The 23,482-nt window shown below is 46.6% G+C and overlaps 1 protein-coding gene across 1 annotated transcript in view; it reads right to left on the bottom strand.

The window, feature by feature from the left end:
- MOV10 (Mov10 RNA helicase) overlaps positions 1 to 23,124 on the bottom strand; it is a 74,980-nt gene extending 51,856 nt beyond the window's left edge. The window contains exon 1 of the mRNA XM_066600050.1: positions 22,956 to 23,124. Within this exon, the coding sequence (XP_066456147.1) occupies positions 22,956 to 23,089 (134 nt within the window). The 5' untranslated portion in view covers positions 23,090 to 23,124. The remainder of the gene's footprint in view (positions 1 to 22,955) is intronic.
- Positions 23,125 to 23,482: the final 358 nt, after the last annotated feature.

The raw sequence follows: 23,482 nt of genomic DNA, 5'->3' as shown, positions 1-23,482 counted from the left end.
CAGCGCTGGGCCTCCTCCAGACACCACTAGGAGAGGGATGCCCAATAAACGGTAGAACAGGGATAGTTGTCGTCATGGGTGATGCCACTGTTTCGCTACACACCAGAATGACCTTCAGAGAAGAATAAATGAGCCACAGACAGATCTAACATACCTCAGGTCCCTTGGAACGGTCAGGGCCTGGAATAACTTTAATTAAACAAGCTTCAGCAGTACAAGGCAAAGTAGACATTCTTCTCAGTGCAGGCATTTAGACAGACTTGAATAGGAGTACCTCCACACAGCATACCCAGGCTTTAGGATGCCCGTGTGTGAACAATTGAAGATGCATACCTCTACCCAGTGGTCCCAAACTTTAGGATGCTTTGGCGTGAACAATTGATAAGAGTATCTCTGCACTGGGCCTTGGGGAAAACTCCACTGACTTCTCTCTCACGCTCTTTATCCAATTGGGGCTCACTCCTCTCTCATTCTAGATCAGGCAATCCAGGGAACCTCCTCTCCTCTTCCATTCTTCACTACACAAGGGTTAAAAAGTACCCTCATGTAGCTGGCACTCTTTGTCAGGAACCCAGAAGACATGGACCTCTTCCCGCTTTTAGGCACTCCTATTTATCCTCTCACTCATACCACATGACAGAACATAAATTGATACATTCAGAGACAGGCTGCAGGCTCTTGCAAACACTTAACCCACCACACGCTGCAGCTGTGCAATACACATAACAGAATGACTAGGCAGATTTGCACAGTGCACCAACATAAGACATGACATGTATTACATTGTGGAGGGGGGCAGAAAAGCATGTACTGGGCCACTACAATTCCACTTCTCTTAAAGGGGTTGTCCCGCGGCAGCAAGTGGGTCTATACACTTCTGTATGGCCATATTAATGCACATTGTGCATTAATTATGAGCCATACAGAAGTTATAAAAAGTTTTTTACTTACCTGCTCCGTTGCTAGCGTCCTCGTTCCCATGGAGCCGACTAATTTTCGCCCTCCGATGGCCAAATTAGCCGCGCTTGCGCAGTCCGGGTCTTCTCCTGTCTTCAATGGGGCCGCTCGTGCAGAATGCCGGCTCCGTGTAGCTCCGCCCCGTCACGTGCCGATTCCAGCCAATCAGGAGGCTGGAATCGGCAATGGACCGCACAGAAGAGCTGCGGTCCACGGAGGAAGAGGATCCCGGCGGCCATCTTCAGCCGGTAAGTATAGAAGTCACCGGAGCACGGGGATTAAGGTAAGCGCTGAGCGGTTTTTTTTTTACGTCCCTGCATCGGGGTTGTCTCGCGCCGAACGGGGGGGGGGGGGGGGTTGAAAAAAAAGAAAACCGTTTCGGCGCGGGACAACCCCTTTAATAAATTCTGCCTCTATCCTTCAGTGCACAGTAAAGGATCTGGAAAGCTACTCAACTAGACACCTGTCTGGGTTGGTGGAATGAATTTCAGGAAAATTATACATACATTTTTTTCCTTCAAATAACTCCCATTGTTGCCCTTTTATTAGTTTTTCAGTGGCTGACTTTAGGCAAAAAATGCTTCGCATCTGTTAAGTTCTGATCCTCTCACGCACGTTTCAGGGACGATAGAGGATCGCAAGAGTTTCCTATTGATGACAATGGGAAACCTTGGATTGCACTTGCATGTACATTGCACGGCATGCAAGGCATTAAAGGTCCCATTGAAATCAATGGACAATGTATTCCAAAGGCGGCAAAAAGTTAGAGCATGCCATCGCTCGTGTATATGACTTCACTCAAAAGAATGGGGTTCATATTGGCACAAGATTTATCCATCTTGCAACGCACAAATCTCGTGCAATTATTTCAGCCATGTGAAACTAGCCTTAGGCTGCCTTCTCACATGGCGGAATTGCTGTGGGCATTCAGCAACAGAATACTCACAGGAATTCCGTGGTGGCCAAATCTGCACCTAAATGGTATGGATTAGGCTGCATTTTTACTTGTGAAATAGCTGTGGAATTCAACCCTTGTATTTCAAGGGATGAATTCTACAGCATAAATAGACATTTTTTTACAAAATAAGTCATAGAAAATATCCGCACCATGTGAAGGGGATTTTTATCTTTCAATATTTTTATTGATAAGATTTTCAAAGATGTTAAGACAAGACCGACAACGGAGGGGAGGGAGGGAAAGGAATGGACCTCACAAATACACATGTAATTAAAAATTAGATTAACAGGGGTTTCAGTTAGATTGTCTAAATATGAAATCCAGAATTTTCAAACCGCATCAAATTTGGGCATTGTATCATTCAGCATATTACATAACTTGTGACTGACCACAATCCAATCTAGTTTATTGGAGAGGTGTTGAATCCAACTTCCAGCTGCGCGCAATAGTTATTTTGACAGCCAAAATAATATATCAATTTCTTAGAATTTTTGAAATCTCTGGGATTATTGCATTCATTAGAGCTTCTGTGGGATCTTTCTGAAGTTGAATGTTATGACTAAATGTATTAAATGATATATGCCGTTCCAGAAAGTAATTACTTTTGGGCATTCCCACCATATATGATACATAGTACCCAACATTCCACATTCCCTCATACAGAGGAAAAAAGTGTCACATTTGACCTGGGCACAATGCACACTTCACCCAGGACAGACGCAAGACTGTATCAACACTGGACAAATGGGAAACGCAATGTTGCAGTAGAACCCCTATTCAACAAGGGAAAACACAAAATTAGAGCTTTTTCACATGGGCATTGCAATTATCAGTTGCCTGCATCGCGGCCGAAAGTCACATGAACGGGAGAAAGCCGTGACCAAGTCGCAGCTAAATCTCACGTTTCCTCACCCATTCAGACAGCCGGGCTGCAGCACATATACAACGCAGCCGGGAATTCCGTCTGCGCTAAAGTCTCTCCCCCAGCCTTTGCTGGCTGATCAGGACAACAGAAGCTCCTATAGAAGCCTTTGGGAGCTGCCGGCAAAGAGAGGGGAGGGACTTAAGCAGTGCGTGCCATGCTAATTTCACTACCCAGCTTATGGGAGCTGCTGGCAAGGGGAGGGGGAGGGACTTTAGCAATGTGACCCGCTGCTAAACTTCACCCCCCTCTAATTTTCTGACGGCTCTCATAGGCTCCCATAGGAGTCTATGGGAATCGGCTGCGTATTTCAGCAAAAGATAGGAAAAGTCCTATGTCTTCCGGCTGCGCGTTAAAGCAGGCGGACAGAATGTGCCATCTTTTCCAGCCGGGGGGGGGGGGGGGGGGGGGGGGAAATCACCCATCTGAATGGATACGATAAAAAGCTTGTGTGAAAGAGGCCTAAAAAGGAAAACTGACTCTGCACTTAATTGGTGAAGGGTCCCTACCTAATAGCAGATTGACCACTCTGATAAGTGCGAACCTGCTGAACGCCTCTCGGGCAGCTACCTGACCCTAACAGAGAAAGGGAGAAGTCCAACCAAGAGTGAGGGAAATAAGCTGTAACTTAACTGATAGATGCATAACTACTTTCAGTAGGACTTGACACCGCTTCAACTACTACGACCAACTTAACTGCAATGAACAGTGTAGTGGCCCGAAGTCTATAGATCTGGCTCCTCAATAATTGTCATACATGTCATGTCTTCACTGTGGATGCACTGTGCAAATTGTCTTGTCTTCAGTTATGTGTATTGCACAGCTGCAGCATGTAAGAAGTTAATATCTGAGAGTGGCTGGGATAGGTCTGGAAAATGTAACAAGTTTGTCTAGTCACGTGGTGTTGTATGATATAAATATGAGTGCAAGGTGTGTTTATAGAGAGTTCTCTGAAGTTCCATCTTCTGCAACGGTTGAGAGTGCCAGCCACATGGGAGTACCTTCAACCCTCATGTGGTGAAGGATGGAAGCTGAGGAAAGGTATCCTGATGTCCCCAATTCCAGGATCACTATCTAAGGAGTGAGAGAGAGAAGGAATCTGCCATGCAGTACCTAACATACTAATCTCAAGTGAGTGTCTGAAGAGTGTTGTGTTCCCCTCCGGTGTTATTCTGCATCCGGAGTGTGTGTCAAAAAGTGGAGTCATGCAGAAAACTCAACTGTAGGCCTGGTTTCATCCCGGGACCTCCTCCCTGACAGTCTTCTAAACTGTCTTTCCTGCACTGGCGTGTAAAGCAATATCTTGCAAACAAGAAGTAAAATTTCCAGGTACTGCCCTTTCTAGTGATTGAGTTTTCAACATTAACAGTGTGTGGGAATGGGGGCGTCACGAATGACAACTTCTTCAGTTCACTACACATCTATTCAGGCAACTGCTGTCCCAGCGTTGCCTGGAAGAGGCCTAGCGGTGCCTTGGCTCAGGTCGTATGCTGCCCTCTGGGAGAGGTTTGGTAGAGCCACCCTGACAAGTGCCATCTCTACCCCTGCCAGCTCCTCAGTGTGGGCCTTGTGTTTTGGTCGCTGCAACAGCAATGAGCTAAGGGAGGGGTAGGAATATCAAGAGTTTGTGCTTACATATTTGCAGGCACAAATGGGCAGTGCATTTGATACGCAAAAAAAACCTGAGCAGCTGCAATATGCGGGTGTAAGTGAATGGACACGTGCCATCTTTGCGTGGCAAAATGGCTCTTACACCAGTGTAAATCCAGCCTAAATCTCTGCATCAAATGAAATCAATTTGAAAGGGTCGTTAAAATGGGTGAAATCATTGAAAAGTAAATAGTCTGCAAATAAAGCACACGTATGTTCCCTCGCTCCCACAACAAATCCTTGTATATTTGGGCACACTCCGATAGATGCTGCTAGTGGCAGGGCTTCTACTGTAAACGCCGCAGAATTATCACAGCGATTCAGCTACTGGAAATTCTGCAGCGGTTCCTACACATTTGAAGGTGGACTTATGCTCACTTTTTCTTATCCTGGACATCACACAACAGACACACTCAATCTACCCAGTCTCAATCAACAATCTCCCTTGATCTGGGAAAAACATTTGCAGCATCCCATAGGGAGACCCCGGAGACCTGACATACGTGGGGAGCTGGAAGGGTAGAGTGCTGACTTGCCACGATGGCACTTACCATGCTCCGTCTCAAAGGGACATACGCAGCCAAGCCCAGAGCAGCCCAATTAATGGAGAAAACAGAGAAACATTTGTTACGCATGACGTCACCATTCCTACACACACTGGTATGACCCTTGGCGAATAAGAAATTCAGCCACAGACAGTTCTTAAGTACCATGGCTCTCGAAGAACAGTTAGAGACCGGCATAAACTTTACTTGAAATTGGAAACAGATAATACAAGACAGTTAAATTGTAGACTTCATAGTGCAGTCAAATGAATACACTTCAGAACGTAGTACATCCACACGGCTCTTACAGGCTCAAAGACGAACATGTGTAAATGGAGATTAATATCTTATAGTACCTCCACCCAGCCTTGGAGACACATGGGTGTGGCAAATAAAGGGTGTACCTCTATGCAGTGATCCAGACTTCAGATGGCCGCATAGGAAAATTACCAGTATAGATGGTACCTCTGCACTGGCCTTGATAAAACCAAGATTAGAACTTACAAATGCTCCCTCTCCCCTAGGGCTCACTCCATCAACATCCAATCACATTTAGCACTGGAAAGGTCTCCTCCTCTTTCATGCTTCAGCACATGAGGGCTGAAGGTGCCCCCATTTACCTGAACCTCCTGAATAGCCACACTCCTGAAGACATGGAACCTTTTCCACTCTTTGACACTCACATTTATAAACGCTCTCACACCACACGGCAGGGCATAACTGATGCATTTACATGCAGTCTCCAAACTCTGCAAACACTTATCCCCTCACTTGCTGCAGCTGTGCAATACACAACACTATGACAGGACATTTTGAACAGCGCATCTATACAAGACATACATGTATGACATTTATGGAGGGGACTAGGATGATGTACTGGGTCACTACAGATCCAGTTCTCCATCATGTCTCACAGGCCGTCCCACTCACACCACTTTCTGAGAACGCTGACTTTATGCCGACAGCGGGTATGGGCACTTTTTTGATTTAGCAGAAGCTTCCCTTGACATACCCTCCTTTGTAACCATCAAGAGCTACTGCCCAGACAAACTGCTTTCTTGTCTTTTTTATTTTTTGCGTGAAATCTACATGAGGGCTTGTTTTTTGCAGTATAAGTTGTATTTTTCCAATGCTACCATATAATGTATTGGAAGACTTTTAAAAATTTCAAAGTTGGGCAATTTTTTTTTTTAGAGTTGAAAAAGGTGTAATAAATTTTATATTCTTAAAAAAATGTATATAAGTGCGTATGATCTGCAGTGGAAAATGATTGTTATTGATAGCCGGTCTCCTGCTGCAATGGCAGGGATGGAAGAGAAGGTTGATCCGCTCTGTCAACCACTTACTTCCCCAAATCAATTTTAATTGCGGCATGTTTGAAGTTAACAGAGAGAGAGCTTTCCCTCTGACGTCATCAGCCCTCTGCCATGAATTCACTGAGGGACAATGAATTGCCATGGCAACAGGAGGCCTAACAATGGCCTCCAAGGCTACCAGTGCTAACACTGGCAAGGAAATCACATAAGACACTGTAGTAAAGAAGTACTGCAATGTATTATCTGAGCAATCAGAAGATCGTAGGTTCAAGTTTGCTAAAGGGACGTTAAATTATACAATAGAAGTATAAGGGCTTATTCACACGTCAGTATTTTTCATCACTATTTTGTAAGCTAAAACCAGGAAATTTGTAAGAAATACGAACCTTTCTATTAGGGCTTATTCAGACGACCGTATATCGGCCGGGTATTCATGCCGGCCGATATACGGCGTCCCTCTCTGCAGGGGGAGGAGGCTGGAAGAGCCGGGAGCAGTGCTCTGAGCTCCCGCCCCATCTCCTCCCCCTCTGCATTGTTTGCAATGAGGGGAGGCGGGACAGGGCTGAGCTAATTCCTCACAATTTAGCCCCGCTCCCATCCCACCTCCTCTCATTGCAAATAGCGCAGAGGGGGTGGATAGGAGGCAGAGAGGGGGCGGGAGCTAAGAGCACTGCTCCCGGCTCTTCCAACCTCCTCCCCCTGCAGAGAGAGACGCTGTATATCAGCCAGCGTGAAAACCCAGCCGATATACGGTCGTCTGAATGCGCCCTAATGCTGTTGGAAAAAAAAAAAGGCAGAATCCATGTTTTTTTTCATGCTGCCTTCTAAAAAAATATTAATAAGAATTTACCCAATGGTATTAAAAAAACTACAGCTTGCCACACAACAAACTAACCTTTAAATGGCTAGGTTGACAGAAGTTAAAAAAAACTATTGAAAATACCCAAGAAAATACTGTCCTGCACTGAGCAGGGGGTTGGACCCGATGACCCTAGAGGTCCCTTCCATTCTATAAAGAAGTATTAAAGGGGTTAAAAATGCAATTTTTCTTTTTCTAGAAAACATTCAGAGACTGGTAACTTTTTTTTTAACTAGGCTATGAGTGGGCTTCATTTTGCAGGGCGAGCTGTAGTTTGTATTAGCACTATTTGGGGGTACATACATCTTTTTGACTACTCTTTATTGAATTTTGGGGAAGATGCAATATTTTAATAGTTAGTACTTTCGTGAATACAGCGACACCAATTTTTCCACTGCTTAGAAAAAAAAATGGGAAAAAAAGTTAAGATTTAAATTTTTTTTAATTTTAGAACACATTCTTCATTTTATTTTTAAGTCCCCATAGGAGACTTGAACCATATTCTGCAATACTAAAGTATTGCAGTATTTTGTACTTTTCAATGTTGCATCCATGCATGCTGCATTCAATAGACACCAATGTATGGCAGCCTTTACTACAATGCTAACCCCCTCTGGCTGATTGCTTAGACACTGTGGTCAGCTTTGACTGCAACATCTAAATAGTTAACAGCTGCTATTAGCAGTTGAAACCAACTTACACCCACCGGATAAGGAGTGGACTTGGCTCCCAAGCCAGCTCAATACACCCTCTACAACTGCATGACTTATATGTATGCTATGCAGTTAAAAAAGGGCTACAGGGGACCAGTCACACCCTACAGTTAGGTGGATCTCTGCATCGCTTCGCAGCCACAGCCCTACTGACTCCAACTAGGTCTTTCTCCTATATTTTGAAAAAACTGAAATAAAAACTGCATGTATGTTTCCACCCAAAGGAAACTGAACACTTATGAAATGGGAAATGGTTGGAAACACTTGGGGCTTTTTACGGCTGCATCCCCACATGGCACGTTTACGCATTTGTACGACAGGTTTGAGGGGTGTATAACTGCATTTTTAAAAAAAGGTTCCCGAAAAGTACATGAGTTTTAACGCAAAACTGCGGTTTTCAGCTGTTTAACTTTTACAGGTTGCAAAACTGCAATGTTTAAAGGTTAAATGTGCTTTTCAGCAGTATTTCTGATATGCAATCACACATATCAAAAATGTCATAGGAACACCCTAGGAGTGCCCCGCAAGGTTTCAACAAATTTGGATTAGTTGAAGAAAAAAAAGTGCAGTTTGAAAAAACCTCTTTGTTGCAGCTTGCCTTTAAATTAAGCAATTTAATAAGTTTCCATTCTCACGCGTCGCTATAATGTCAACTACTGGTCAGCCACCTACCCTGTACCTTCTGATGGGCAGCCTGGGTTCTGCTCACTCCCTGATACTGGAGAGTCCTTCATGGTATCCGCACAGCCAGACTGATTGCTCTGGATGAGGGCCGCGGGAGTTCTTCAGCTAATCTATTAAACTCCCAGAATGCACCTGTATGTAAATGCTGTTCAGAGGCATAACTAGAAGCTCTTAGCTGCCAATGCAAAATCTGTAACAGCGCCCCCTACCTACCATTGGGGTTTATAATACTGGAGTCTTCTTATGTAATAGGCTCCAGGGCCTGGTAACAACTGCTACCCCTATAGCTATGTCTCCACTCCAGGGTCTGGGAACAACTGGCCCGGTAACAACTGATACCCCCGCACTCCCTACAACTACACCCCTGCTAGAGGGCCGGGTAGCAACTGCTACCCCTGCACCCCCTACAACTACGCCCCTGCTTCAGGGCCCGGTAGGAACCGCTACCCCTGCACCCCCTGTAACTACACCCGTGCTCCAGGGCCTGGTAACAACTGCACATCCGCTATAACTACCCCCCTAATGCTATTACTAATGATATTCTCATAACAATGCAACTAAGTGTTGCAGTTATTTCCTGCAAGGTAAGGGCTCATTCTCATGGCCATATTTGCACCACGTATTACATGTGTAATTTTTGCGCACGTAATAGGCAGTGAATGGAACCCATTGATTTCAATAGGTTTGTTCACACAAGCAGATTTTTTTTAATGCAATGTGCGATTGTGTTAAAAAAAAAAGCAGCATGTCCAATTATGGTGCATATTAAGCACTGCAATAGGCTATTGAAGTGGATGGGCCGGCGGAAATACTCAGTGAATATGCAGGAAACCTGCATGTTTCCTGCATATTTGCGCAGCATATCAATTGGCCAGTCCGCATTCTTTTTTGCATGCGCAAATATGCAATGCCTTTGCACAGTGAAAAACATGCAGCAGCAGACATACGCTGGGTCGTGTAAATATGCGGTGCATTTATACAATTGCAATGCGTTTGCGCCCGTGTAAATGAGTCGTTACATCTCCAGGATTACTGCCACTCTTCGGATTTCAGCTCTGCAGTTTCACTTCGATCAGACAGTATAACCTATACAAGATACTGACTGCATTTAACCCCTTAAGGCTATGTTCGCATGGATTTGACACAGGTTTTCCATATGAGCCGTACACACAGAAAATCAGCAGCATTTACAGTAACAGCAAAGTGGATGAGATTATCAACATCTCATCCAATCATTGCGTAAAAAATCTGCACAAAACCCGTGTTAAAATTGAAAGGCGGTGCGGATTTCCGTAGAATGTCAATTACAGCACCAGTTTTTTGTTGCAGATTCCATCTCTTCTAATGAGGGGTGATGTACGCACCAAAATCCACGTCAATCGTGCGGTTCTAGATGTGGATTTTGCAGCTGCGGACATTCCGCAGTAAATGCGTCCTGTTTGGACATATCCTAGAGGGAACCTGCCCTGTCCTGTTCGCTGACTGTGTGCCGCAGGGAGTAGTGACAGACTGAAATCAGCGGCTAGTCGCTAAGGCCTTTGGCGCACTCTGTTTTTGGGAACATGTGCCGCCTGTGGTCATCTGATGGACAGCATACAGCTCTGTTATAACCGGTGAGGCTATGCACAATGATAGTTTTTCACATGGACTGATGGTCTGCATAAAAAACTCATAGCACAGACGAGAAATAGGACACGCTGGTACGGGTCAGTGAGTCTGTGTGCTATCTGATGCCTTACGGGGTAAGGTGTGGGGGTTTTAACACTAACTGCCATGTGAGTTGTATTTAACTTATGCTAGCTTTGAGACCGGGGCCTCATGAAGCATATATAACTACTCATCTCCAAAAATGTAAAGTGTGAAAGCAGCCTAAGCAGTTTATATGCTCGTATTTGCGCAGTGAAGTGTGCATGCAAATTTTGCATGTGTAGTAAACAGTGAATAGAACCCATTAATTGCAATGGGTTCAGTCACATGAATAATTTTTTCATGTGATGTGCGATTGCATGAAAAACTATATGACATGACCTAACTTGGTAACCACAAGAGACCATTAAAATGAATGGGATTGCGCAAATGCACACAACAAAGACAGAAAACCTGCACCTTTTTTTGATTGTGTGCAAACTAGCAGTGTATTTGCACAAACAAATACAGGCTGCAGCCAAAATACGCAGGAGAAAAGATAGCGTTCCTGACCCACATCATAGGCCTCTTGCTAGCCAGGGATACTACTGCACACTGATGAGGGGCGAACACCCTAAAACAGCTGTCTGTGTATGGATTCTGGCTTGGCTTTCAATTCTCAGTTATTGTTACAAGGCTTGTATAAAGAGTCTAACTTTGTCTTGCAGGGATGCTGCCTTCCAATAGGTGGTGAGCTGATGGAATTGTTCCATCTCCCTTAGGCCTCCCTCACACAGGGCGTTTTATACAGCGTTTAGCGCTGCCTTTTCAGCCCAGCGCTAAACGCTGTACAACACTCCCATTCATTTCAATGGGGCTGCTCACACAGGGCTGAAAACGTAGCACCTCCCAACGCTGCGCTTTGACAACGATGCATGTTCTATTCTGGGGCGTTTTCAGCCCTGCGTTGCCCATTGAAATGAATGGGTAGCGGTTTTGGCACTGCTAAAAACGCGGCAACACTTGGTGCCGCGTTTTTGGCAGCGTTAACCGCTCGCCGATTTTCGGGGTGAGGGCTTGTAATAGAAGCCCTACCCCAAAAATCAGTCCCAGCGGGCTAGAGAAAAAAAAGAAAGCAATACTCAGCTAGCCGCTGCAGTCCGGGTCGCGGCCGCTGGTCTCTGCCGCTGATCCAGGCTTCCTCGGCACCCCAAAGTCTATTGCCGGAGGCCCCTGGCCTCCGGCGATAGAGTGCTGTGATTGGTTGTCAGTGCTTGCTCGATGCCCAATCACAGCCCTTCATTGACTGTCTCAGCCAATCAGAGCTTGCCGGCGCTGATTGGCTGAGACAGTCAATGAAGGGCTGTGATTGGGCATCGAGCGTGCCGATAACCAATCACAGCCCTTCATTGACTGTCTCAAAACGCTGCATTTTGAAAGTGCTGCATGTTCTATTCTTGGGCGTTTTCAGCTGAGTCTCCCATTGAAATGAAAACGCAGCTGAAAACGCAGCTGAAAACGCAGTGTTTTGCAAACTCCCTGTGTGAGGGAGGCCTAAGGGTGCATTCAGACGACCATATATCGGCCGGGTATTCACGCCAGCTGATATACGGCATCTCTCTCTGCAGGGGGGGGGGGCTGGAAGAGCCGGGAGCAGTGCTCTGAGCTCCCGCCCCCTCTCTGCCTCCTTTCCACCCCCTCTCCGCCCCTCTGCACTATTTGCAATAAGAGGAGGTGGGATGGGGGTGGGGTAAGTTTCGGGAATTAGCCCCGCCCCACCTCTCATTAAAAATAGTTCAGGGGGGTAGAGGTGGAGGCGGGAGCTCAGAGCACTGCTCCCGGCTCTTCCAGACTCCTCCCCCTGCAGAGAGAGACGCTGTATATCAGCCGGCGTAAATAGCCAGCCGATATATGGTCGTCTGATGAGCCCTTATTTGCATATTACCCAGAGGAGCATGAATGGACTTATAAGTCTCCTCACTCACTCACCTTCTAGGTGCTCTCCCTAAGGAGAAAAGATAGTGTTCCTGAGAAGGTACAGGTTCATAAAATGTAAGAATCTGTCTCAAAATGGCCGCTAGATACAAAATGGAGCATTATAAGATGTAAATAAGCTTGTGTGTAGTGAAACAATAATTCAAGCAGAAATAGCTTTAGAGCATGAGATTCGGTACAATGTCTAATGATGTGTCTCTGTTCTTTTTCATGAGAACCGAGTCTGGACACAGTTCTTATCAGAAGAAGCCCTCCCACACCTCCATTCGGAGACTTGGACAAAGGAACTGACTGTACTACAGCCACCTGAATCACAAAGTGAATACAAGGGAGGACCAGATAATGCTGGGAGAAACAGACACTTGAGAACATAACAGATATATTCTCACTACACTGATTGCTGAACAATGCATGATTCTTAATGTTTTTCTAACCCAATGAGATTAACCCCGTGACTAATGACGTATTCCTTTCCTGTATTAGAACTATATCAAAGTGAATAAACTTTCAGTGTACGCGCCTTAAGCAGAGTGGGCTGTATACTTGCCGCGGCTCATCTCTACATATCTGTGGGAACTGATAACTATAAATTATATAGTTTTTGGCCTCCTTGATGCATCCAGGTACGAACTAATTTGGACCTCAAGACTTGAAAGGTTACGTGGCCGCGAAGGTCCTTAACATTCCTGAACAAGCCCTTATTCATGAGGCGCTGCTTGCCCCGCCTACCCTCAGTGATTGCCTGCATTCTCATTATGCAGTGTGAATGGTAGAAAACTGGCAATCACGGATTTGCATATGCTCACAGTGGGTCCCTTTCACTCCACCTGTGAATTTCCCCACATGGATTCAGCACCATGAAATGACTTCTTTTTTTTTTAAATCCATGTGCCGTATAGCTTGGAGCCCAAGTTTCAATTAAAATACTTCAAACATCGTTGATGAGGATGAATGAATGTGGAATCGGCTGTGTGAACATGACCTTACCTTTTCAGTGATCGTCGTTTGCTCCTTAGGTCTGTGTCACACAGGCGTATTTGCACACAAAAATTGCGCAAGCAATACGCAGAGAGTAGAACCCATCCACATTAATGCATTCCCTCAAATGTGTGTATTTTTTCTGAGCACTTCAGTTGTGCAAAAAAAAAACAAAAAAACCCAACATGCCCTGTTTTCCAACGCATTTGCGCACCAAAAGTCCCCATGTAAGTCAATGGGGATGCGTAAATGCACACGCAATATGCTAAAAGATGCGTCAAACACTACATAACTGCGAAGGAAAAAGAACACATCTGGAACTCATTGGACTAATAAGCCATTTCAATTGGTGCAAATTTTTGGCCGCACACAAATCAACATGCCTTGCAGATGCAAAAAATGAAAGTAAACTACGCCGATGTATGCGCAAAAAAGCATTATTTTTTTCACAAATACGCATACACTCATGTGAAGCGATGTTCACACTTGTTTTCACCGTTGACATAGCTGTGTTGTTTCGTGTTTTGACTTGCATTTTTAATGGCACAACTTTGGGGTACAAATAATGTAGAATTTAGAGATGAGCAAACGTACTCGTCCGTGCTTGATACTCGTTCGAGTATTAGCGTGTTCGAGATGCTCGTTACTCGTAACGAGTACCACGCGATGTTCGAGTTACTTTCACTTTCATCTCTGAGACGTTAGCGCGCTTTTCTGGCCAATAGAAAGACAGGGAAGGCATTACAACTCCCCCCTGCGACGTTCAAGCCCTATACTACCCCCCTGCAGTGAGTGGCTGGCGAGACCAGGTGTCACCCGAGTATATAAATCGGCCCCTCCCGCGGCTCGCCACAGATGCATTCTGACAGAGATCAGGGACAGTGCTGCTGGTGCCGGAGCTGCTATAGGGAGAGCGTTAGGAGTTATTTTAGGCTTCAAGAACCCCAACGGTCCTTCTTAGGGCCACATCTAACCGTGTGCAGTAGTGTGGAGGCTGCTTTTTGCAGTGTTGCACTTTTTTTTTTTTGTATAGAGGCCATGCAGGGCATTGCGTCCTGCAGTAATTTTACATTGTCCAGGGCCAGTAGTGGTGAGGCAGGGACAGAAGACATATTTAGTGTATATGGGCAGTGGGCCTTTCCAAAAACATTTGGGAAAAAAAATCTATTTGGGCTGCCTGTGACCGTCCTCAGTGTACTGGGTCTCTGCTGGGGGTAGTTGTCCTCCTAATTCATACGCAGCCAGCTAAGTGTTACAGCAGGCTTGCGCAAAATTCTTTCCTGCCTCTGTGTTGCCTCTTATATCACCGCTGTATTCCTGTCCACAAGTGTACTGGGTCTCTGCTGGGGGTAGTTGTCCTAATTCATACGCAGCCAGCTAAGTGTTACAGCAGGCTTGCGCAAAATTCTTTCCTGCCTCTGTGTTGCCTCTTACATCACCGCTGTATTCCTGACCACAAGTGTACTGGGTCTTTGCTGGGGGTAGTTGTCCTAATTCATACGCAGCCAGCTAAGTGTTACAGCAGGCTTGCGCAAAATTCTTTCCTGCCTCTGTGTTGCCTCTTACATCACCGCTGTATTCCTGTCCACAAGTGTACTGGGTCTCTGCTGGGGGTAGTTGTCCTAATTCATACGCAGCCAGCTAAGTGTTACAGCAGGCTTGCGCAAAATTCTTTCCTGCCTCTGTGTTGCCTCTTACATCACCGCTGTATTCCTGTCCACAAGTATACTGGGTCTCTGCTGGGGGTAGTTGTCCTAATTCATACGCAGCCAGCTAAGTGTTACAGCAGGCTTGCGCAAAATTCTTTCCTGCCTCTGCTGTGCGTTCCGTAAGCGAAGTCAGCCTCCAACCACAGGCCAATAAGCGGCACATTTAATTACAGCGTTCTGTTTCTGCACTACTGGTAATACACCATGCTGAGGGGTAGGGGTAGGCCTAGAGGACGTGGACGCGGGCGAGGACGCGGAGGCCCAAGTCAGGGTGTGGGCACAGGCCGAGCTCCTGATCCAGGTGTATCGCAGCCGACTGCTGCGGGATTAGGAGAGAGGCACGTTTCTGGCGTCCCCACATTCATCTCACATTTAATGGGTCCACGCAGTAGACCTTTATTAGAAGATGAGCAGTGTGAGCAGGTCCTGTCGTGGATGGCAGAAAGTGCATCCAGCAATCTATCTCTGAATCCTCTGAATCCTCTGGCTGCTGCTCCTCCTTCCTCCCAGCCTCCTCACTCCATTACAATGACACATTCTGAGGAGCAGGCAGACTCCCAGGAACTGTTCTCAGGCCACTGCCCAGAATGGCCAGCAATGGTTCCTCTCCCACCGGAGGAGTTTGTCGTGACCGATGCCCAACCTTTGGAAAGTTCCCGGGGTCCGGGGGATGAGGCTGGGGACTTCCGGCAACTGTCTCAAGAGCTTTCAGTGGGTGAGGAGGACGATGACGATGAGACACAGTTGTCTATCACTCAGGTAGTAGTAATTGGAGTAAGTCCGAGGGAGGAGCGCACAGAGGATTCGGAGGAAGAGCAGCAGGACGATGAGGTGACTGACCCCACCTGGTTTGCTACACCTACTGAGGACAGGTCTTCAGAGGGGGAGGCAAGTGCAGCAGCAGGGCAGGTTGGAAGAGGCAGTGCGGTGGCCAGGGGTAGAGGCAGGGCCAGTCCGAAGAATCCACCAACTGTTTCCCAAAGCGCCCCCTCGCGCCATGCCACCCTGCAGAGGCCGAGGTGCTCAAAGGTGTGGCAGTTTTTCACTGAGAGTGCAGACGACCGACGAACAGTGGTGTGCAACCTTTGTCGCGCCAAGATCAGCCGGGGAGCCACCACCACCAGCCTCACCACCACCAGCATGCGCAGACATATGATGGCCAAGCACCCCACAAGGTGGGACGAAGGCCGTTCACCGCCTCCGGTTTGCACCGCTGCCTCTCCCCCTGTGCCCAAACCTGCCACTGAGATCCAACCCCTCTCTCAGGACACAGGCACTACCGTCTCCTGGCCTGCACCCACACCCTCACCTCCGCTGTGCTCGGCCCCATCCACCAATGTCTCTCAGCGCACCGTCCAGCCGTCGCTAGCGCAAGTGTTGGAGCGCAAGTACGCCGCCACGCACCCGCACGCTCAAGCGTTAAACGTGCACATAGCCAAATTTATCAGCCTGGAGATGCTGCCGTATAGGGTTGTGGAAACGGACGCTTTCAAAGGTATGATGGTGGCGGCGGCCCCGCGCTACTCAGTTCCCAGTCGCCACTACTTTTCCCGATGTGCCGTCCCAGCCCTGCATGACCACGTCTCCCGCAACATTGTACGCGCCCTCACCAACGCGGTTACTGCCAAGGTCCACTTAACAACGGACACGTGGACAAGCACAGGGGGGCAGGGCCACTATATCTCTCTGACGGCACATTGGGTGAATTTAGTGGAGGCTGGGACAGAGTCAGAGCCTGGGACCGCTCACGTCCTACCCACCCCCAGAATTGCGGGCCCCAGCTCGGTGGTGGTATCTGCGGCGGTGTATGCTTCCTCCACTAAACCACCCTCCTCCTCCTACGCAACCTCTGTCTCGCAATCAAGATGTGTCAGCAGCAGCACGTCGCCAGCAGTCGGTGTCGCGCGGCGTGGCAGCACAGCGGTGGGCAAGCGTCAGCAGGCCGTGCTAAAACTACTCAGCTTAGGAGAGAAGAGGCACACGGCCCACGAACTGCTGCAGGGTCTGACAGAGCAGACCGACCGCTGGCTTGCGCCGCTGAGCCTCCAACCGGGCATGGTCGTGTGTGACAACGGCCGTAACCTGGTGGCGGCTCTGCAGCTCGGCAGCCTCACGCACGTGCCATGCCTGGCCCACGTCATTAATTTGGTGGTTCAGCGCTTTCTGAAAAGCTACCCACGCTTGTCAGACCTGCTCGGAAAGGTGCGCCGGCTCTGCGCACATTTCCGCAAGTCCCACACGGACGCTGCCACCCTGCGCACCCTGCAACATCGGTTTCATCTGCCAGTGCACCGACTGCTGTGCGACGTGCACACACGGTGGAACTCTATGCTCCACATGTTGGCCAGACTCTATGAGCAGCGTAGAGCTATAGTGGAATACCAACTCCAACATGGGTGGCGCAGTGGGAGTCAGCCTCCTCAATTCTTTACAGAAGAGTGGGCCTGGTCGGCAGACATCTGCCAGGTCCTTGGAAACTTTGGGGAGTCTACCCAGATGGTGAGCGGCGATGCTGCAATCATTAGCGTCACCATTCCTCTGCTATGCCTCTTGAGAAGTTCCCTGCAAAGCATAAAGGCAGACGCTTTGCGCTCGGAAACAGAGGCGGGGGAAGACAGTATGTCGCTGGATAGTCACAGCACCCTCCTGTCTATATCTCAGCGCATTGAGGAGGAGGAGGAGGAGGAGCATGAGGAGGATGAGGAGGAGGGGAAGAGACAGCTTGGCCCACTGCTGAGGGTACCCATGCTGCTTGCCTGTCATCCTTTCAGCGTGTATGGCCTGAGGAGGAGGAGGAGGAGGAGGAGGAGGAGGATCCTGAAAGTGATCTTCCTAGTGAGGACAGCCATGTGTTGCGTACAGGTACCCTGGCACACATGGCTGACTTCATGTTAGGATGCCTTTCTTGTGACCCTCGCGTTACACGCATTCTGGCCACTACGGATTACTGGGTGTACACACTGCTCGACCCACGGTATAAGGAGAACCTTTCCACTCTCATACCCGAAGAGGAAAGGGGTTCGAGAGTGATGCTATACCACAGGACCCTGGCGGACAAACTGATGGTAACATTCCCATCCGACAGCGCTAGTGGCCGAAGGCGCAGTTCCAAGGGCCAGGTAGCAGGGGAGGCGCAGAGATCAGGCAGCATGTACAGCACAGGCAGGGGAACACTCTCTAAGGCCTTTGACAGCTTTCTGGCTCCCCAGCAAGACTGTGTCACTGCTCCCCAGTCAAGGCTGAGTCGGCGGAAGCACTGTAAAAGGATGGTGAGGGAGTACGTAGCCGATCGCACGACCGTCCTCCGTGACGCCTCTGCCCCCTACAACTACTGGGTGTCGAAGCTGGACACGTGGCCTGAACTCACGCTGTATGCCCTGGAGGTGCTTGCTTGTCCTGCGGCTAGCGTCTTGTCAGAGAGTGTGTTTAGTGCGGCTGGGGGAATCATCACAGATAAGCGTACCCGCCTGTCAACCGACAGTGCCAACAGGCTTACACTCATCAAGATGAACAAAGCCTGGATTTCACCAGACTTCTCTTCTCCACCAGCGGACAGCAGCGATACCTAAACAATACGTAAGCTGCACCCGTGGATGGAAGCATTGTTCTCTATCACCATCAAAAACGTGGACCTTTTAGCTTCATCAATCTGTGTATAATATTCATCCTCCTCCTCCTGCTCCTCCTCCTGAAACCTGACGTAATCACGCCGAACGGGCAATTTTTCTTAGGCCCACAAGGCTCAGTCATATAATTTTTGTAAACAATTTTTATACGTTTCAATGCTCATTAAAGCGTTGAAACTTTCACCTGAACCAATTTTTATTTTAACTGGGCTGCCTCCAGGCCTAGTTACAAATTAAGCCACATTAACCAAAGCGATTAATGGGTTTCACCTGCCCTCTTGGTTGGGCATGGGCAATTTTTCTGACGTAAATTAGTACTGTTGGTACACCAATTTTTTGGGGCCCTCGCCTACAGTATAATCCAGTTAATTTTTTGCCCACCTGCATTAAAGCTGACGTTACATCAGCTGTGTTGGGCACTGCAATGGGAGTTGTAACTGCATGTGTCCACTTCTAAAGAACCCCAGTCTGACTGGGGCATGCTGTGTGGGCCGAAGCCCACCTGCATTAAGCACGACATTACCTCAGCTGTGATGGGCACTGCAATGGGATATATTTATGTACCGCCGGTGGCTTCCTGGCACCCACCCATGCTGTCAGTCCACACGGAGTTGTAACTGCATGTGTCTACTTCTAAAGAACCCCAGTCTGACTGGGGAATGTAGTGTGGGCCGAAGCCCACCTGCATTTAATCGGACTTTACCTCAGCTGTGATGGGCACTGCAATGGGATACATTTATGTACAGCCGGTGGGTTCCAGGGAGCCACCCATGCTGTGGGTGCACACGGAATTCCCATTGCGGAGTTGTACCTGCCTGTGACTATTTATAAAAAACCGCGGTCTGACTGGGGCATGCAGACACCTTGACAGAATGAATAGTGTGTGGCACATAGGTTCCCCATTGCTATGCCCACGTGTGCAGCTCCTGATGGAGGTGGCACAGGATTGGATTTCTCATTGCTTCTGTACAGCATTGTGGGCTATCGCCCCGCCCCTTTTAAAGAGGGTCGCTGCCTAGCCGTGCCAACCCTCTGCAGTGTGTGCCTGCGGTTCCTCCTCATGGCAGACGCACTTATAAATAGACATGAGGGTGGTGTGGCATAAGTGCAGCTGAAGGCTGCGCAGGGACACTTTGGTGTGCTCTGTGGACACTGCGTCATGCGCGCGCGGGGGGGGGGGGGGGGTTGGGCAGCATGTAACCCAGGAGAAGTGCCAGCGGAGTGTCATGCAGGCAGTGATTGTGCTTTGTTGGAGGTAGTGTGGTGCTTAGCTAAGGTATGCATTGCGAATGAGGGCTTTTCAGAAGTAAAAGTTGTTGGGGGGGGCACTGTTGACGCTATTGTGGCTTAATAGTGGGACCTGGGAACTTGAGATGCAGCCCAACATGTAGCCCCTCGCCTGCCCTATCCGTTGCTGTGTCGTTCCCATCACTTTCTTGAATTGCCCAGATTTTCACAAATGAAAACCTTAGCGAGCATCGGCGATATACAAAAATGCTCGGGTCGCCCATTGACTTCAATGGGGTTCGTTGTTCGAAACGAACCCTCGAGCATCGCGATAATTTTGTCCCGAGTAACGAGCACCCGAGCATTTTGGTGCTCGCTCATCTCTAGTAGAATTTTTATACATTTCTATTGAAGGAGATGTAAAAAAAATCCAGAAACTCCATAGTCCTATTTTGGGGTTTTGTTTTGATAGAAGCCGTTCGACACGAAGTAAAAGTCACATGATAACTTAATCCTCTGGATCAGCGTGACTGCAGTGATACCAAGTTTATATAGTCTTTGCATATGTAACTTCTTTTGTACACTAAAAACATGTGAAAAATTATTCCTCTGCAGTTACAAGACTCGTAACATTACTCATCCACAGAGCGGCAGAAGGGCTTATTTTTGTGAAACGACGGGGGGTTTTCATTTGCATCATTCTGGGGTACAGCGGGCTTTATGATCGCTTTTTATTCTCCTTTTTTGGAGGTTGGATCAGCAAAATCCAGCAATTTTAGAATTATTTTTCAGCCTTCTTTTTGCAGCATTCACTGTGCAGTATAAGGGACCTTTCACACAGGGCGGAATATTCTGTGACCGTATATGCCGTCCCTCAATTCCGCACCAAAATCCGCACTACTAACTGCAGATTTTGATTGCCGGCAGGATTCGGCTATTTCCAATTCCACACAAAAAATCCACACATAAGCAATGTGGATTTTGGTGCTGAATATTCGGCATGAGGGCATATCCTGCAATGCTGTTGTGGAATATTCCATGCTGTGTGAAAGGTCCCTAAACTACATGCTAACATCGCTATGCTTTAATGCAATTAAGGCAATACCAAATTTATATAGTTTTTACATTTTTTTACTACTTTTGTAGAATAAAAACACAGTTGTAAAGAAAAAACAGAATTTGCATCGCCACATTCCAAAACCAATAATATTATTATTGTTCTGGCAACAAAGCTAAAAACGAAGTTTTGTTTCTTGCAGGAAGAGTTGTACCTTTTATTAGTACCATGTTGGGGTAACAGCATTTTATAGATAGCCTTTTATTGTGTTTTTTTGGGAGGCAGATGAACGAAAAATAACTATTCTGGCATATTTTTTTAAAACCTCATTCACTGTATGGGGTAAATGACATAATATTTTTATTTGCTTGGGTTGTTAGGAACACAGCAATATCTATTATGTGCATTTTTAACATTTAGGTAAAAATACGAAAAGGTGCAAAATATTTAAAAAATCCAGTGTAAAAAGTGCACATTTTGCCCTGACAGAATCCTTTTTATATTAGGGTTTTGTCAGGGTAATATGTGTTTTTTTAAACTGCTTTTTTAAAATTAAATATATCATATAATATATCAAACTTTTATTTACAGCATTTTCTAGTGCTTCAAGGGGGATTGAAGATGCATGTTTTGATCACTAGCATAGTTCACTGCGTTACTTATGTAGTGCAGTGAACTAGGCCTATGATAAAGCTTTGAGCATGTTATCATTCAGCATGCTCGATCCTTCTCCCTACCCTTTCCACCAAAAGTTACCTTCGGGGAACAGCCAGGACTTCAGATAATCTGAATTCATAGCTTCAGTTGACTTTTCCCTTATGTCTATTGATATTTTATATTACTCCCTCACAATGACAAATAATAGAAGCGTGTCTCCAAGCAGAAACCGGCTACTTTGAAAACAGACAGTGCCTTCATGCGTATTGCAATATTATTACTAATAACGCCCGTGAAATAATATAATAAGGGTCATACAGTGAATGCGATACAAACATATCTCCCAAAAATGGCAACATGTTTTTCCATTTCACTTAAAATTTTTTATAAGATTTTCAGAATATTATCTGGAATATTAAATGTTAAAAAATATAATTTGTCTCGCAAAAAAAGAAGCTTTTATATGACTTTGTGGACAGGAAAGTAGCAAAAAGGTAAGGCAAGGGTAAAAAAGTAAAAATGAAAAAACAAAGACTGAATTCCGCACCACAGGGCAATTTCACAGCAGATTGTGTGGAATTTCTTTCCTGCAGGATGTTATGCTCTCATCCACTGTGCTGCTACTTTAAACACTGCGCATTTTTTGCATGCAATTCCACTACGGAAAATCCCCAACATTTCTGCCCCATATAGCCGCACCATAATGGTTCCTGCGCCATATGCAGAGAATAAAACCTATTGATTTCAATGGGTTCATTAACATGTACATATTTCCTGCGCAGTTGCACAAAAAAAGCATGCTCTACTTTTTTGCGCATTTGCACACCAAAAGTCCCCATAGTTAATGGGGTGCGCAAGACGCAAGGAGATGCATGATAAACTGCATAATTCTGCTGGAAAAGGAACACATCTGGTACTTATTAGACTAATTCGCCATTTCATGCGTCTTTGTTTGCCACGCAAAAAATGAACTTGCGGGCGGAAAAGAGCAGTAAAATATGCCGCTGCTCATGCAAGGAAGCGTTGTTCACTCCACAAATACGCTGCGCTCAGGTGCGTGCAAATACGCTGCGCTCAGGTGCGTGCAAATACGCTTGTGTGAAGGGGGCCTCAATCAAATGGATACATAAAAACGCATGTAATACAGTTGACGTGTTTCGAGCAACTAGCGCTCCTAATCTTAGCCCTTGAAACGCGTTATCTTCCGCACAGTTTTATGTAATCTTTGGAATGAAGCTCCATTTTTATTGGAACGAGTGCAGCGCTGGATTTCCTTCTATCCCCTAAGAGTTCTGCTATTGTTACATGGAAAATTATTATAGAGCTCTAAATCAGGAAATCTGGCCAGATTACCAAAATTTCTATATTCTCAGATTACAAGAAAATGTGTATTTGTATACTTTTGCGGCACAATGTTTGGATGAGTAAACTGGCATTATTAATTGAATGAGGAGTAATAAGAAGAATTGCTCTTACTGTCTTTTAAATTCCCCATAGATACGTCTCAGGTCTTCCTTACTGGTGACATTCATTCTGTCAGTGTCTTCTAGGTGCTTCAGAAAACATTCTCCTGCATTTTTCAGGTCCTTCATGCTATATTTAGGAGCCATTGTCTCCTATTAGGATTCTGCGAAGTCCAAGAGACAACCGGTGAAACAAGTATCAGGAGAAGCTGAAAAGTTCTACTCACTTATATACACATAGGGGGAGTGTCAGAAAACAGAGAAGGGAAAGAGGAGAAACGAAACTGAAAGATTTATGCCATAGGAATTACTCAGAAAGGAAACAGTGGATATAATTATGTAAGACTCACCTGATTCAAAGTAGACACAGGAGACAGGGACATAATTACTTTGGATAGATGTCCTGGTCTTCTGTTTAGTTCTAACTTTTGTGTTTGGTCTTTGCAGCCAAACTTTTCTCTTAAAGAAACACTGCAGTTCACCAGGAAGGAGGTGTCTGTGAGTGTTTGTGGGGGGTGGGGGATGGGAGGGGGGAATTGC

This window comes from Eleutherodactylus coqui, chromosome 4 (assembly GCF_035609145.1).
Source record: "Eleutherodactylus coqui strain aEleCoq1 chromosome 4, aEleCoq1.hap1, whole genome shotgun sequence".
In the NCBI taxonomy this organism is placed as follows: Eukaryota; Metazoa; Chordata; class Amphibia; order Anura; family Eleutherodactylidae; genus Eleutherodactylus; species Eleutherodactylus coqui.
This window is presented reverse-complemented; position numbering and strand designations above follow the sequence as displayed.